This window comes from Chelonia mydas, chromosome 4, assembly GCF_015237465.2.
Source record: "Chelonia mydas isolate rCheMyd1 chromosome 4, rCheMyd1.pri.v2, whole genome shotgun sequence".
Taxonomy (NCBI): domain Eukaryota; kingdom Metazoa; phylum Chordata; order Testudines; family Cheloniidae; genus Chelonia; species Chelonia mydas.
Window position 1 is genome coordinate 121,388,876 of NC_057852.1, and position 17,225 is coordinate 121,406,100.

General features: G+C 38.8%; 1 protein-coding gene across 4 annotated transcripts in view; it reads right to left on the bottom strand.

The window, feature by feature from the left end:
• The window catches only part of HTT (huntingtin), a 189,157-nt gene that overhangs the window by 152,414 nt on the left and 19,518 nt on the right, over positions 1-17,225 (bottom strand). For 3 of the 4 annotated variants that reach the window (XR_006290216.1, XR_005225237.2, XM_037898168.2), the window contains exons 6-12: positions 15,128-15,266; positions 14,687-14,828; positions 10,233-10,411; positions 9,462-9,666; positions 8,444-8,491; positions 2,372-2,452; positions 779-1,143 (exon numbers count right to left, since the gene is read on the bottom strand). Coding sequence is in view for 2 of the 4 variants with exons in the window: in XM_037898168.2 (XP_037754096.1) it covers positions 779-1,143; positions 2,372-2,452; positions 8,444-8,491; positions 9,462-9,666; positions 10,233-10,411; positions 14,687-14,828; positions 15,128-15,266 (1,159 nt within the window). In the remaining 2 variants the exon portion in view is untranslated. The remainder of the gene's footprint in view (positions 1-778; positions 1,144-2,371; positions 2,453-8,443; positions 8,492-9,461; positions 9,667-10,232; positions 10,412-14,686; positions 14,829-15,127; positions 15,267-17,225) is intronic. The other variant, XM_037898170.2, reaches the window with a different exon arrangement.

The following is a 17,225-nucleotide window of genomic DNA, read 5'->3' on the forward strand; positions in this document are numbered from 1 at the left end:
GGACGGGGGGGGGGGAGGGGGGATGTCGATGGGTCTGGGGTTCTGAGGGGTCGGGGGCGGGAAGTGACTATGAATAACGGAAATGCTTGAGGCCAAAGCAAGTTCGATATAATGCAGTTTCACCTATAACGAGGTAAGATTTTTTGGCTCCCGAGGACCGTGTTATATTGGGGTAGAGGTGTAACAAAAATTCCAAGAGGGTATAACAAGAGATAGTAAAACAATTTCCAAGGGAGAAAGCACAGGCAATAAGCCACAGAATATGAAACATGAAAGCATGAGGTTGAAACACTCAGACTTGAGGGGTATTATCTATTATTCCAAATGGAAGGTTCACCCTTTAACACTTTCACTAGTCCTTTTAAACTGAAGGTTTGCAATTTAGTTAGTTTTAAGAGTTAACATACTATTAAAAAAGAAGCATGTAATATTTAGAAAGTTTCTCATGAAAACCCATTAATATTTTCATTCTTTTAGTGAGAAGAGTAATTTTATAGTGTGTTTAATACTTAGAGGTCAAGTTTAAAGCCTTGTGTTCAAACACATTTTATAAACAGCAATTCATTTTTTTAAAGCTGCAGTGAAAGCGTTAAAATGAGGTCAAGCTCAGTTAAAGCTATGAGCTGCTGACCTTTTCAGTGCTATTAGCTGAGGACGGAAAAGCAGAAGATGAATAAGTAGATGTGTCCAAGTCTGGGCCCTCCATGGAGGAGCTCTGAGATATGTCGGGACCCTCAGTAGAAGACTGGGATACCCGCTCTGCCCGTTGCACACTTACAATTTCAGAACTGTCCGAAGGGGTCACAGCTGAATCTGGACCTTCTGTGGTAGTCTGAGAGCTATCACTAACTGGCGAAGAAGCCTGCGTGCCATCATTCATGTCCATAGTGGGGTCTGACTGGACAGTGCTGATTTGGCTGGAGCTCCGACTAAGCATGTCATCCTCTTCCCCTTCAGTAGCTGTGCTGGCCAAATCACAACTGGTCACGTCTACAGAGTCTGATTGCAAAGTATGTTGTGAACGTGGCTGCTCAGTGATGATGTCATGTCCTGTGGGATCAGCTGCAGAACTTACTATTGATCCAGCTGTTGATACTCCTGATGAAGAAGCTAATTCACTGGTTATCTCACTCTTCATAGAGGCTGAAACAAAAAGCAATTAGTGATCCAAAGTCATCTATCAAGAAAATATTATCTGTATACACTTTAAGGAAAAGATTAAAACACCAAAGAAAAATAAAATAATCAAATTCAGTTTTGCACCCTGATATAAAACTGGATTAAGGAAAAAGATTTAGAAGGAAGCAGTGAATGAAGCAATAAAATATGTAATATAAAATGGCCTGTAAGCCATTTAGGTATAGTACAGCCTTTTTAACTTTTCATTGCTTCTTCTATGAAGGCTGTATAACCAGCACCTTAAGGCCCATATTTAGTCCTTTTGGATTTGAACAATGCAGTCCAAGAACCATCTTTTTTAACTATGGGTTAAAGATGCCAGAAGCAGGGTTTTAAAGTTCAATAAGAAAATATATGCAAATTTGGATACGAGTCTGAGTTTCTAAACAGTACGCATCTTCTATTTTAAAAAAAATATTATTTGTTCATCTTCTGTTACGATGATTGCTAACAGCACTTTAAAAACAACATTTTAAAACAACAGCAAGAAACTGTTGCAAGAGACTAGAATGAGGAAGATGAGAAGGTAGGCAGATATTTTAAAGGGAAATTGTGTGATAACAAAAACACTTTGTGAAAGCTTATTTATTTACTGTCACAAGAAACACCAAGATTACTAAGACAGAAAGATGATAAAAATTCTATAGATTTCAATTTGTTTACTTAGTGCGTTTCACAGCACACTGTGTATAGGCAGTCTTTTTCTCATTTTCAGGTATTTCAACACAACAATAATGAATAGAAACATTTTGTTAAAATAGGAAAAATATAATTGTAAAGAGAAAGATTGGCAGGACTACTCAGGAACATGTGTAGTACTTAAAACTACTTTCAACTCTTTCTAGATTTTAAATTCATTTTTATCCCTTTAAATTAAGTTTTGAAATAATGATTCTTTTAAAAACATGATGCCACATTAAACAGCTTTTATGCTGTTTCCCCTTTAATCCTCAACTACACAAACTCCATAATCACAATTGAATTAAATTTTTTAACAATCTCCACACTTCATAAACGAACAAAGGATAAATTGTAAAGGTAAAAGTGATGGTAAAATATAACTGTATGTAGCGTTGGGCTATTCCGTTTTTAATCGATCATATTTTAAGAACAGACACTTATTTGCTATTCAAGGTGGACTTGCTGAACAGATTATAGAAAGGCAGAAGTGCTAAAAAGAATGCAGTCCTACCTGCAAAAGTTGCAGTGCTGACTTCTGACCGCGTTTCAGGGTCATCCTCCAAGCCTTCTTCTTCGCCGAAAAGTACTTTACCTGATAAATGATGCAGCAATGGAATTTTTAAGTTCGCTACAAATGCTATCCTATGCCCTGGAAACAGTCTAAATTCTTTTTTTTAAAAAAAGAGACAAGGTAGGTTAGGTAATATTATTGGACCAACTTCTGTTGGCAAGAGAGACAAGCTTTCAAGCTACACAAAGCTCTTCTTCAGGGCTGGGAAACGTACTCAAGAGTATCACAGAGCTAAACAATCTGTTCCATCTTGTATTTAGGTGTGACACTCTTGAGTACATTTCCCAGACCTGAAGAAGAGCTCCGTTTAAGTTCAAAAGCTTCTCTCTCATCACCAGAAGTTGATCCAACAAAAGATATTACCTCACTCACCTTGTCGAATATCCTGGAACCAACACGGCTACAACACTGCACACACGAAAAGTGTCTGATGTAAAATTTCTACCCTTTTTGAAATAAATTATCTATCCTTGCACTGAAAAAATATCCAGGTTATTATAAAATAATGAATATTGGGAAAATGAATAACTAAGAGAAAGAGCAGACAGAATCTTACTATGTAGTCAGGAGAGAAGTGGACAATGACAAAAGGACAAAACGAAGGCTGATTATTTTGTGACACAGTTTGGGGATCTGTTTATGTGAACTTATGAATTCCAGTCTTTTATGAATCCCCTGTATGTTTATACCCTTACTGATAGCTTTCATTGTATCCCTGCATCAATCCTCTTGTTTTAAAGGGAGAAGGTCTGGGTGTCTCCCCTGAATAGAGCAGACATTAAGGACCATCAGCTTTGCAATAACCTTGCCTTATCAGGGTATTAAATTCTACCAGCCACAAATGTTTGGCTTGCAAATGTCTCTTATCCCCAGTAACAAAGACTGAGGGTTGGAGACAGCAGGCCATAAAGAATTACAGAGTGGAAATACTCCAAGGAAAGGACAGGAAGAGTACTGGATTCTGCTGTTAAAAGGGAAACTCTCTAATAAGGAGGTAGCATATCAAAACTAGAAGACAAGACTGGGCAGGAGTAGAAGGGCTGGAGAATTCTGGACTTGCTGGAAGATGTTGATTAAGACCTGAAGGGCTCTCAGAAGGGGTGAGAAAACGGAGGAGGGTTTCACATGCAGGTGTTTGATATTTTTCCATAGATCTGTATATCCCGTATGCTTTGTCTATGGCCAGTCTACACTACAGACTTTTGCCAGCATAGCTCTGTCAGTCAGGGGTGTAAAGAGGTGTGATTCCCCGACTGACAGCTGTCTCACCAAAAGCCCCTCATGTAGATGCAGTTATTCCAGTAAAAGCACAGTTTTGCTGGTACAACCAGCATCCACACTAGGAGCCTTCTGCCAGCATACACATACCAATATAGATATACCAGCAAAGTACTCAAAATATAGACCTGGCCAAGGAAGTGTGTGTGGTTTAGAAGTGTGTTTGCAAAGTCTGTGTGTTACTGGTTTTAATTGTCACAAAATCCCCAAAGGGTGAAACAGTAATCCAGAGTACCCACGAGGATGGAGCTCTGAAGAAGGCATGCATGAGCTCCTGGTGAGACTTGGGAGGTCCACACTAGTCTTGGGATCGAGGGTAGTTCAGCTGCAGGGCTCCACATCCCGAGAAGGGGTACCAGCATTGCAGTCTGCACCCCAGGAGTGAGCCTGAAAGGCCAGAGCAAGTCCATGGCTGGATGCTGCTCACACTCAGTAAATTCAAAAGCATGTGGGGGATGCAAAGTCTGAGTTTAATAAAGCAGCCTAATAAATCCCATAACGGGGTGCTCAACTAGGGCTATAATACTTTTTTTTAAAAAAAGTGTGTATAGGTTACATAAAGATGCAAAACCCCACCTAATGCAATAAGATAAAACATTTAAAAAGATCCAGGAAACAAAAGAGTTATTGCGATGATAATGGTATTAGCAGCTTATGTGACACATAATATACAGTAAACTAAACTACATATTTAGAAAGACTAACCAGTAATGCAAAATGTGTGGCAGAGAATTCTGTTTTGCATTTCCAATTTTGTTTTCTTTTATGATGCAGCCACAAGGCTGCATTAACACAGACATTTGCATTTAACATTCTTGGTTTTGTATTTTTCATGTGAAGAAAAAAAATCAAACACAGCTCTGATAATACAGAGTTGCAGAATTGTCTTTATCCAGAGCACCATAAGGAAAAATGTAGTTGTGGCATTATGGAATTGTGTAATTCTACAGTACTCCGGAAAAATAATGCAAAAAAAAATAAGACAACTAAAAAAATCTATTCTACAACAAATGTTTAGGCTTCTCTTTTTTATTTTTTACGCTGTAAAAGCATAAGAACATATTTTTTAAAATAATTAAGTTATATAAGTTACAGGTAGTTTAAATCATGCTGAAAATGGTTGAGTATACTTAAGGTCATACTTTGTTCTGAACCTCAAGCATAGAAGACTCAGTATGTGATCATTAAAGGTGACCAACAAAGGGAAAATAAGTGGGTTTTTGCCCTTTTTATTTCTCCTTGATGCATAAAGGAATGGTAATTTTTGGCTTGGTTTTTACAACTGAAATGTAAAGTCTTGAATTCTCCACTCCGCTAGCAAAAAATGGAATAGTGGGATGATCTCAAAACAGGTAAGTGAAGACCGAACTACCAAGAGAGTGGGTTTTTCTGGAAAAAAAAATTTTACAATCCAAAATTGTAACACTTATTTAATTCAAACCTGGACAAACTTGGAAAATAAACACTTTCCTGGAAAGATTCAACACTTTCTCCTCATTCAAATCCTTCCTAAAAGCCACTACTTCTCTGATACTACAAGTAGCATGCTACTAATTTGCCCACTGCTCCAAGCTTCCTCGCATTTTTTATAATCCACATATTCTGGATTTTCAAGGTCCTCAGGACAGACGCTGTACTTTGTGTGCAGGCCAGTCACACTATCAATGATAAATCATACATACACGCATCTATACCCATGAAGGGATGAGAAAACTCCTACTAGGATCTCCTCCACCAAAACTAGGGAAGACGATATTTCATTTTCCAATCTTTCATGCATTTAGACATTTTAAAGAAACCAAAAAGGACAGTTTTTAGCTTCCCAAGAAGGTAACCTTTAAGATTAAGTGCAAAGTAGGTTATAAACAAAAGCTGATGTCAACTTTAGCTCTGTTCAGGACCCTTTGTATAATATGATTATGTGGCCATGTAAATGACCAGATAATTGCCCTTTTGTTTTTAAGATGCTGTACAGTTGTGGTCCAATATGTAAGCATTCATCTAGAAAATTCAGTCTTATGTTTGACAAGACGGCCTTCAAAATATAGCCCAAACATGAACCAAAGCTAAAACCAGATTCTTGGTGCTATTGCTTCAGGGTGAGTACAGGATATTACAGAGTACTGGGAGTGGAATCAAATGCTGCTGTGTTTCTCCCTCCCTTTCCTCACCTCTCCACCCACTGACCCATGGGGAGCATATTAAAAGTCCAATAGGCCCACTCCCAGCAAAAAGAGAAGAACCCCAGTGCTCTATATGCCAGTAAACTGCAAAATTTGAAATCCACTTCAATGCAACTATCTACTTCTGCTAATTTTTAAAGTCTTCTCTAAAAGAGGAATGCATCTTTGAAATTCATAGGAAGAACTGTGATAATTACACTGAATATGCTGAAAAATGCAGGAATAAACATGAAGTATGGGATTAAAACATGCACAAGAAATTCAGTTAGGATACTACAATAACCGTAGTTCAACCCTTGGCTTGTTTAGTCTAACCAAAAGAAGGATTAGGGGAGATATTATCTCTCTCTATATATACACATCAGAGGGATAAACAACAGGGAAGGAGAGGAGTTATTTAAGTTAAGCCTCTATGTGGACCCAAGAACAAATGACCATCAACAAGATTAGGCTCGAAATTATGTGAAGGTTCCTAACCAACAGAGGAGTGAAGTTCTGGAACAGCCTTCCAAGGGAAACAGTGGGGGCAAAAAACCTAACTGGCTTCAAGAATGAGCTTGATAAGCTTATGGAAGGGAAGGTGTGATGGGACTGCCTACAATGGCATGTGGCCCATTGGCAACTGCCAGTAGCAAAACTCCCCAGTGGCTGAAGACGGGACACTAGATTGGGAGAGCTCTGAGTTACTACAGAGAATTCTCTCTCAGGTATCTGCCTGGTTGATCTTGCCCACATGCTCAGGGTCTGACTGCCATATCTGCAGTCAGGAAGGAATTTCCCCCTGGGACAGATTGGCAGAAACCCTGGGGGGGTCTGCTCTCCTCTGCAGTATGGGGGCATGGGTCATTTGCAGGTTTAAACTATGGTAAATGGTGAATTCTCTGTAAATTGAAGTCTTTAAGCATGATTTGAGGACTTCAGTAACTCAGCTAGAGGTCAGGGATCTATTTCAGGAGTGGGTGGCTAAGGTTCTGATGTCCTGCACATTGCAGGCCCCAGACTAGATGACCACAATGGTCCCTTCTGACCTCAAAGTCTGCTACATGCAACTACATGTAAACTATAATATCAGCTCTCATTTCACGATCATCTAACAGGCAGGACCATGACATTAAGCAATGATACAAGATGTGAAAACGTGTTTTATCAAATGAAGATTATATTCATTCATTAATTGTAGAGAGTTTAATGTTTTTGAATTTAACGACTGTTTAATCTATAATCATTATTAGTAACGTATAAACATATTTTATTAAAGACCTACTGCTATATTCAAAACATTTAAACCAAACATGAAAAACAAAGATTATACCTTTATTAGTATATAGTGTAACATGGTGTTCAATTATTTTGTTGCATAGTAAACTGGCTTCCAGATTCATATAGAAATAGGTTCTACTTTATCAACACGATCTCTTCCTTTATCTTTCCTAAAAAGAGTCTTATATAGACCTATCACTGTAGCTCGCAAACATCCACCTCATTCTGCAATACCAGAGTTTAATCACATTAAGCTACTTTCTTATCACACTGAGGTCAAGGCTAGTTTATTTTTTATTTATTTTCATACACACAAAATCACCAATTAGAGGGGGAAAAGAGCATATTTGGAACAATGTAAATTAGGTGCTGTAGAGGCCCTAATTGCTGTAGAGGCAACACATGCTTGTTGAATCCCCATTCTACTTCTAAACTGTTAATCCAAAGAAAGGTATTTTTCTCCCTTATACTGCCTTCTCTACCCCAAATCCTATACTGGAATTCACTAGCACAGACCCCAGTTCCCACACAGAATGCCACGGAAGCCAATGGGATTTTGCACAGGCACAGCAGGAGTCAGAACTAGTGAATCCTGACCTAGGGTGGGGTTTATAATGGCTCCATTTCTGCTATTGAGCTTCTTTGGAAAACTACACAAGTATGACTAAACATGAAGTAGGTTATTATGGTCAAACTGTGCACAGAATGTTTGAGGATGAGAGCTCAAACTAAGATTTTGACATAAACCTCAGTGACAGAGAAAAAAATCAGAATGATAGGTAACAGTCATAAGTGAGCAGTGTTAGTCATCACAAGACAGACAGACCAGATCAGACCACAAGTGGCATTTTAAAACATGCAAGACATACACATGCATTAGTGAAGGAATGCAACAGTGAGAAAGATCAAAAAGCATAATTTTCCAATTTGTCTCAACTGTTGTGTTTGTTTCATTACAGGTCAAATATTGTTGTAAAAAAAGGTAACCGGGCCCTATTCAGAGATTAATTTTTAGAAGTGCTGCTGAAAAAGTGAAAGCTGCATCAGTAATGATCAGGATAATTCTGTCAGCAAAGCAAAGAAAAAAATAGTAATAATGTTTCTGCTTTTTGAATTACTTCACTATATCTTGGTTGTAATGTCAAACTCTGACAAAAATTAGATTTATACTCTTCAATCCCAGTTGCAAAGAGGAACGCATTAGTGAATGGAAATCAAAATTTAGCAAGACAATCAAGTGAAAAATCAGAAAATAATGTGATTAAGCAATTGTGATTCTGAAGATAGTCACCTTTTAGTTTTCTTGACAGAACAGGGCTGCATGAAGACCCCCCTCTAGCTGCAAATCACAAAGTAACAAAATCAGGGAAAAGAACAGAGCTGCTAAAATTAAGAAGGAATTCTAATAGCCTCATAAGGCCATTAGACAAAGATTAGAAATTAAATAGAAAAATGTGTTTCCTTTAAGGTTTCAATCCTTGTCAGGTAGAGTAGCTCTAAAATGTTGTGCTCAGACACTTCTTTGCACTCTGAGGGGGGAGGGGGAGAACTCAACTGAAGTTTTTCACTTTTAAAAATATACTATTCATTTATCATTGCAGTGTCGTGGTCTTTTTTTGCCTGGCTGCTGAATTACTATCTATTAGCACCAAACTCGTAAATCAGAGCGATTGGAATATTCATTCTTCCCTCTAATATAAAAAATGAGTTCACCATAAAAGTGAAGTTTTTTTAAAAAATCCAATAGGAAAAGAAGATTTTCATTTCAGAAATTTAAAGAGTTAATATTTTATTTATAAGAACATGTACTTCATAGACAAGAGCATCAAAACCTAAAGAAAATTATAGACAAGCTTAATAGTTACACTGAGAATTTATGCTCATTGTTGGTCATAAACTAGACAACGGGCAATGAGCTTTCATAGTTAATGTACATTTTTATTAGATCAGCTTTCCACGCATCACAGCTGCCTGGTCAAAAGATTGGTAAGAAGGGTATTAATTTTCTCATAAAGTTATCAATTAGAATGGTGGTCTTACAACTTTTGGTTAAACGAAAGGAGGCAAGTACAAAACATAAGACTGTATTAAGATATTTATATTAAGAATATTGTCCCAAACTCCAATCTTTACCAATTTCCCCTATATGCATAAAGAATCTGCACACCTGCTTCTGAAAAAGCCTGAAGTTTCCACACACAGGTTTTAAACACACATTTTTTTTTAATCATTTTGGCTAACTAAGGAATTTAAAGAGCCTGCAAAGTGTGTGTTGATCTCTCAGCTAAAACGCCAAAAATATTGCTTACCTAGAAGCTCCACTATGCTTCCACTGCGGCTTCTGCTGATAGACTCGTCTTTGGATACACTGACCTGTGTAATGCCTCCTGAAGTGGTCAGGGCATGAAGAAGATCAGGCGGTGGTGTTCTAAAAAGTTGCTGTAATAGTTCTAAAGCTCCAGTCACAACATTGTGGTCCTGGTGCTGAGTGTAATGCAAAGTCAATTCATAGACCTATAAATCAAAGAATCCTTAGTAGTAAATATTTATAACTATCTCCTTTTCTAAATAGACTTATACCACCCTTGCAGCCACAGGTTCTAAGCAACTTTCAGTAGTGCACTAAGTGACGTGACTAACATCTGTCACATGCAGTTTGTTTTCTCTCATCCTCTCCCCACACAGAAAACTCTGTGTGCAATGTGTTTTGTTTTGGTAGGATTTTTATTTTTAAAAAGGTACACACTGCTATATTAGAGAAGGCAAGTCAAATAAGCGTGCTTTGCACTTGAAGCAGAAGGTAGCAAGGTTTGTGATGGTCCTTCACTCCTGCAGGACTACTAATTCATAATATTGCCATTACACTTTGCTTTGCAGTGATATTTATATTTTGCCAGTCACTGGGCAAACATATAATCAAATAATGAATAATACTGACAAAAAGTGAACTCTGAACCCCTCCCAACTCAGAACTAAAATAGTTAACAAACATGAGAAATCCATTATACCGTACATTACAAGGATGTTTGCTGGCTCATAAGCCAATTAGCACTTTGAAAGAGTTACCATTCAACTCTCACCTGTATAAGTTGATCTGGAGAAGGTGAAATCTCTGTTTCTTTTCGTGTTACACCAAAACTGCCTTTCAGGCTGGTATCCTTTACTTGCTGCTGCAGTAATGGCATTAGATACCTTAGTGTGAGCAGTACTCCAAGAATTAAAAGAGTAGGGTGTTCATCTTCCACAGGAACCAACAAACCTGCAAAAAAGTTATCATGACTCTTACCTTACTGGTAGTACAAGTACTATGCATTAACTCAAGACATCATCATCAGTTCTTTTACTTACCCCCAAAAAATACTATGGCAGAAGTGTCACTAAAAAAGCAAGAGTAGTAGAGAACTAAAAAGGTTTACTAACCTGCTCTGTAATTGTTCTTCAAGATGTGTTGCACATGTCCATTCCACTTCAGGATTGTGTGCACCCAAGTCAGAGATGTTTCCCTTGGCGGTACCAACTGGAGCAGCACAGGCAGCATCTGCTGTCTTCTGCTGCTGCACCATGGTACAAAAGTCGGAGCAGTACCAGACCCCACTCAGTTTCTTAGCACCAGATTCCATACAGAGGAAGGAGAGCGGACCATGGAATGGACATGTGCAACATCTTTAAGAACAACTGTTACAGAAAAGGTATTTTTCTTCAAGTGATTGCACATGTCCATTCCACTTCAGGTGAATCACAAGCAGTTCAAACTGGGAGGTGGGATTCGGAGTCTACTTGAACAAGGACTGAAGAGCTATTTGTTCAAACTTGCTACATCTCTGGAAAGCTAAGATACTTCTACTGCTACTTATGCTGTATGTACCAATGACCAAGCTGCAGCTCTACAAAATGTCTGCAATGGGAATTTGAGCCCCCGCCCCCTTCCCCACAAAAGAAGTTGTGGAAGCTGCCTGACCTCTTGCAGAGCTACCACCCTGGCTACGGGAGGTATATTGGCAATTTCATAGCATAGGCGTATGCAGGAAAAAATCGTGGATGAAATTTTCTGTGTCAAGATTGAAAGGCTTTTCATCCTATCTGCAACTCTGATGAACAGCTGGGATGACAACATGAAAAATCTAATCCTGTCCACATAAAAGGCCAATGGCCCTTCTAATATCCAAGGTATGGAGCCTCTCCTCATCCTTATGAACACTGGTAATTATATGCCCTGGCTGAGGTGGAATTCTGATACTACCTTAGTCAGGAATTTGAGGTGCAGACACAAATGTATAAAAAAAATACATAAGGAGGGTCAGCTCCCAACACTCATAACTCCACCACCCTTCTCGCTGAGGTAATAGCTATCAAAAATGCTACTTTCTTAGAGAGATGCAGCAAAGAGCAGGCAGCAACCAGTTCAAAGGGCAATCCCATCACCCTTTCTGGCACCAGATTTAAGACCCAGAGAGGGAAGGGATCTATGACATGGGGATATAACCTGTCCAGACCCTTTAAGAATCTGACATCGGACCAGAAAATATGAAGCAGCTCACAATTGGAGGGTAGAAAGCAGAGATAGCTGCCAGGTAAACCCTGATGGAACTAACTGATAGGCCTTGTTTTTGGTGAACAACTAATCCAAAATACTTTGGAGAGAGCCTAGGATTAGTGAAACACCCATCTGTTTTGACCATAAGGAGAATCGTTTTCACTTTAACAGGTAAGTATATCTAGTGGATAGCTTTCTGATATTCAGGAGAATTTTTTGTTCATTTCCTTGAACACTCTGCTTCCTAAGGCATTAAACATGGAGCATCCAGGCCATGAGATGGAGAGCAGCCAGGATGGGATGTAGCAGGTCGCAGTCTTGGGAGATCAGGTACAGTTCTGGAGGTAGTGCCAAAGGAGCCCTGCCAAGAGACTCAGCAAACTGGAGAAACAACACTGGTGTGGCCACACCAGGGCTATGAGGCTCATACGAGCATGATCCTGCTTGAGCAACACCTTGGGAAGGAGCGGAATGGAAGGTTAGGCATATATCACATTGCCGTTCCAAGACAGTAGGAAAGCATCTATCAGAGATCCCTGACTGTGCGCTGCCCTGGAACAAAAGACCTACTACATTCTGTTAGGAAGATTAGCAAATAGGTCTATGTGAGAGATCCCGCCAGGTTTGAAAAATTAATCTCACCACATTCAGCTTGAGAGTCTGCTTGTGATCTCTGTTGAACAATCTGCTTACTGAACTCCCAGGAGGCTTTGAGATGTACTGCATTGGCAATACAAAACTCAGATATATCGCCTCTTCACAGAGACAATCTGATCTGAACCCTCCCTGCCCATTCATATAGAATATTGCCACAATGTTGTCCATGAGGACTTGTAGATTCTCTCCCTTCATCTGAAGGAGTAAAGATCAACAAACCAGATGACTACCCCACAACTCCTTCATGTTTATGTGGAGGGTCAAATCTTGTCGAGAACACACAGCTTGAGTTGGTAGTGTGGTAGGTGAGCTCCACAACCTACAGAGGAAGTATCTGTACCCAGAGTCAACAGGGGTAAAGGAAATTCCCATTACATACGTTGGCCAGATCCATCTACCACCAGTCCAAGGAGGCTAGTACTTAAATCAGCATGTCCAATGAGTGATGATGGAGGAGTAAACCAACTTGAACCAGCCCTGCAACTTTTTGAGACAAAGTCTGGCATGCCGAATCACATACACGCATGAGGCCATGTGTCCCAGTAGTCTGAAGCAATTTCTTACTGTTGTAAGTGGATGGGCTTTCAGATCTATGGAAATGTTTAACATTGTCCGGAATCTGGCTTCAGGCAGAAATGCTCTGGCAACTACAGAAGTCAGAATCCCCCCTATAAATTCTGTTCTCTGAGCTGGGGAGAGTACTGACTTGTCCCCATTGGTCAACAGACCAGAACACTGAAAAGGGACAGATCCAGGATAGAATGACTTCTGCTTGGAGCTTGAACAGACTTCATATCAGCCAATCGTCCAGGGACGGAAATATTTGCATCCGTGCTTTAATTAAGAATGCAGCTACGGCCGCCATGCATTTTGCATACACGCCCACTGAAGGATAGGACCATAAACTGATAATGGGTGTTGCTGACCAGAAATCTTGGGAATCTTCTATGGCTCTGATGTATAGCGACACGAAAATATGCATCCTTCATGTCAAGAGCAGTGTACCAGTTGCCTGGATCCTCGGAGGGGATGACAGAGGCCAAATGTTGCAAGTCTAGGAGCGGTCTGAGACCTCCTTTTCTCTTTGGAACCAGAATGTAATATGAACAGAAACCCTTCACTTGGTGGAAAGGGTGAACCTCTTCTATAGCTCCTAAATGGAGAAGAGATCTAGGAATGATCCCAGAACGACCCTTCCCAATGCCCCAATTGCATGCTCCCCTTCTTTGACTATTATCTTTCAACTTTAGAGAACAGTCACTTGACACCTGCACTGGGCAGTGTCCATCTTGCCCAGCCTAAACACTGAAATAATCATAACATTGATTTGATTTCAGTTTTTTCTAACTCTTCTGATAAAAGTTTAAAAATACAATTATTTCATTGCCAAGTCTTATTCTGTTAGCAATAAATCCACATGCTTATTCCATTAACAGAACTAGAATTAGAATGACATTTTCATAGTTGACAGATTAATGAAACTGTTGATCCTTCAAGCACACTGGAAGTTCTGATTTACTGGATTATTCCAACTATTCTTTTTTCATTATATACAGGTTTTAAGTAGCAATGCTGTCTCATTTTATTTTGTGGACTATGCTTTTTCATTAATCTATGCTTCTAGATTATCTATCCATAGTTTTGATATAGCATTTATCTGATTTGGGAAGAGGTGTTAAGTACCATAGAAATATGGCATTATGTATCGGTAAAGTCCCCTTAACAAAAGGCAAAAATGGGACAGACCTAATTGTTCATTATGTTGATTAAATGCGACAATACCACAGAGCAGTGGTTCTCAACCTTTCCAAACTATTGTACCCCTTTCAGGAGTCTGGTTTGTCTTGTATACTCCCCAAGTTTCACCTCACTTAAAAACTACTTGCTTACAAAATCAGTCATAAAAATACAAAAAACTGACAAACATACTAGTACTGAAAAATTGCTTACTTTCTCATTTTTACCATATAATTATAAAATAAATTGATTAGAATATAAATATTGTACTTGCATGTCAGTGCGTAGTATATAGAGCACAGTATAAACAAGTCATTGTCTGTATGAAATTTTAGTTTGTACTGACTTTGTTGGTGCTTTATAGGTAGTCTGTTGTAAAACTAGGTAACTGTCTAAATGAGTTAATGTACCCCCTAGAATACCTCTGCGTACCCCTAGTTGAGAACCACTACCATAGACCAAGCACTGGTGACACCTAACATGCACGATAGAAGCTGGCAAGCAAAGCTACCTAACATAGGAATTACTATAATTCAGATTTCCAATTCTGTTTTTTCCAATATTACTCATGCCTTGAGGAAGTAGAAGCAGTTTCCTGAAACTTACCTAAAAGTACATTCAGTAACCAGGTATAAAAATATTGTGTTCTGCGTGAGTGTTGACAGATGCTCACTGCTGATCCAGCTGCTGTTCTACGGATGGTAGGAGAACTGGATTTAAGATTAGCAATGAAAGCCTTCAATAAAACCTAAAAGGTTACAAAAAATAAAAAAAAAATAAAAAATCATAAAAGTTACTTAAAGACAGGCAGAAGTCAGTAAGCAAGCAAACAAGAAAATTATTCCCCTCCATCCACCCAAAAAATTATTTTGATTTAAAATTTACTATCAACAATCCATGGGGTAGAGGAAAATATAAATAATGCATGTTTTAATAATTCAAGTCTGGTAGCTGTTACACTGCCGTCTGTAACATCTGATTAATGGTTGATTAACTATGTTCTCATGTGTAATATAAATGTTTCTTAATAGTTTAAAACAGCTGTACCTTGATTTCATTGTCATTTGCAAAGTTGCCAAATGCTGCCATGATTTTTGGTATTGCTGCAGCCAGTGTCTCTTGTACCGATTCTTCAGGCCGCTTACTTATTCGTGTTAGACAGGGCAATAGGTTGACTAAGTATGGCCTAGTTATAGCACAGGAAGAAGAATTCTTTCGGTCAATAATATATTATCTAATCATAAGCATTTGATACATTCTTTCTAATGCACCCCCCATTAAATCTTGGAATGCTATACAACAATACTATATACACACACACATACATAAAGATATAATATATCAGCAATACAGCATACACACCATTATGGTGATTAGAAGTGGAAGGAGTTAAAAAGAGTACACAACGCTGAACTAAAATTTTGGGGCAGGGACCATTGTCTTCATGAGGGTTTGTACAGAGCAAAACACAATGCGCCGTGTTGTATTAATTTCAATGGACTACATACAATCAAAGTGTTAAAGGTGTTAACATAACTGTTACTGTCCAACATTAAATAGTTTCAAACAAGCTTCAGATTTTGGTATACTGAGACCTCTGCCTGCTTAGTACCATGGCAAACACTCCATTAATTTTTTAACATTTCATTGAAGATATAGAAAAGAAAGAAAAACAGTTAAAGCATTTGAAATGTAAAGTGTTAAATAAGGCTTTCATTTCATAACCCTTGTTCCCTTTCTCTTTAGCTATACTGAGTTTTTATAAGGAACAAACCTTTTTTAACAGTCTTTCGATAGTATCAAAGATGGTAATAACTGTCCTTTCCGGAAAAAAGAGACTAAGTTAGAGACTAAGTTCCAATGGGCGGAACGGTTATTAAAGTCCAATCCTGTTTTTTGTTTGTTTGTTTTGTAAGACAAAACAAGACAAATGCACACAAAAGGGAAGAGGAAAAAAACCCAGCAGAGATAGAAAAATACTACTGCTTCCATCTCTGGTGTTCACTTTTACTAGCTACCTCACTGCTCGAGAAACACATGCACATCATTTTATTAGCTACTTTGAGACCTGGCAAACTTGTACCAGCATTGGGCTGTTTAGACATTGCTTGTCTTTTTGGTCACAGGCTTACAGCAGTGTTGTAAAATATACAGTCTTGGCCAGCTAAGCCAGACTCTTATACAGAATGCAAAAGAACAGGGATAGGGAAGAGAAAGAAATAAGGTTGGGAAGAAAAAGACACACAAGAGGGTGACAAAGTCTCAGATCTCTGACGGTGTTTGGGATTTAATCAGAGCCAATGGGGGTGGCCATGTGATCTGGCCCGGTCTGGTCAGGGCATCTTTTAGGATCAGGACAATGAAGGCCCAACAGTTCCATGGTAGATCCCAGGGTCCCAGGAAATGGTGGAGGTGGCAGCCAGAATGATGAAGCTCGCGCGTTCCCCTTCTCTCCGCCAGGCAATGTCTGCATGCACCAATCTTCCTCACAAAGTCTCTTTGTTTAAGGACCCCAAAAGGAAGTGATGGGTGTAATAACCCATCCCTTCATTAACATGTCCACCAATTAGGCCTAATTTCCAACACACCAATTTTGGCCCATTTAATTTCCAGTCCCACAGGCTTTTTGTTTAGATTAAGTCTTTTTGCTTAGATTAAGTCAGTCTGTTTTTCACCTTTACAAATTTTTCTAAACAAATTTTATTTAACAGATTGAGTTGGATTTGTTACTTTTCCCCCCCCATCAACATTTGTTATTATAGAGATTGGACTATTTCATAAGCTTCCATCCACTTTCCCTCAGTTAGGCTCACAACTAGGGTAGTCCTACTAAGCCCCAATTATTGCTAAAAGCCCCAATCCTTAATGGGATCTTTGGGTTATACAATAATAAATAGTTATTAGAAATAACTATAGAAAGATGCTCACAAGATAAGAATGGGAAGCAGTGTGGTATAGCAGTTACAGAAAGACAGGAAGTCAGGAGACTTGGGTCCACAGTTTATAACTCTGCCATGTGTGGCTTAGGTAACCTCGGGCAAGTAATTACTTCATATCTGTGACTTGGATTCCTCATCTGAAAACTGGGGATCCTCATTTTTGTGAAGTTCGAGATCAGATGCACAACGCTATGCAAGTATGAAGT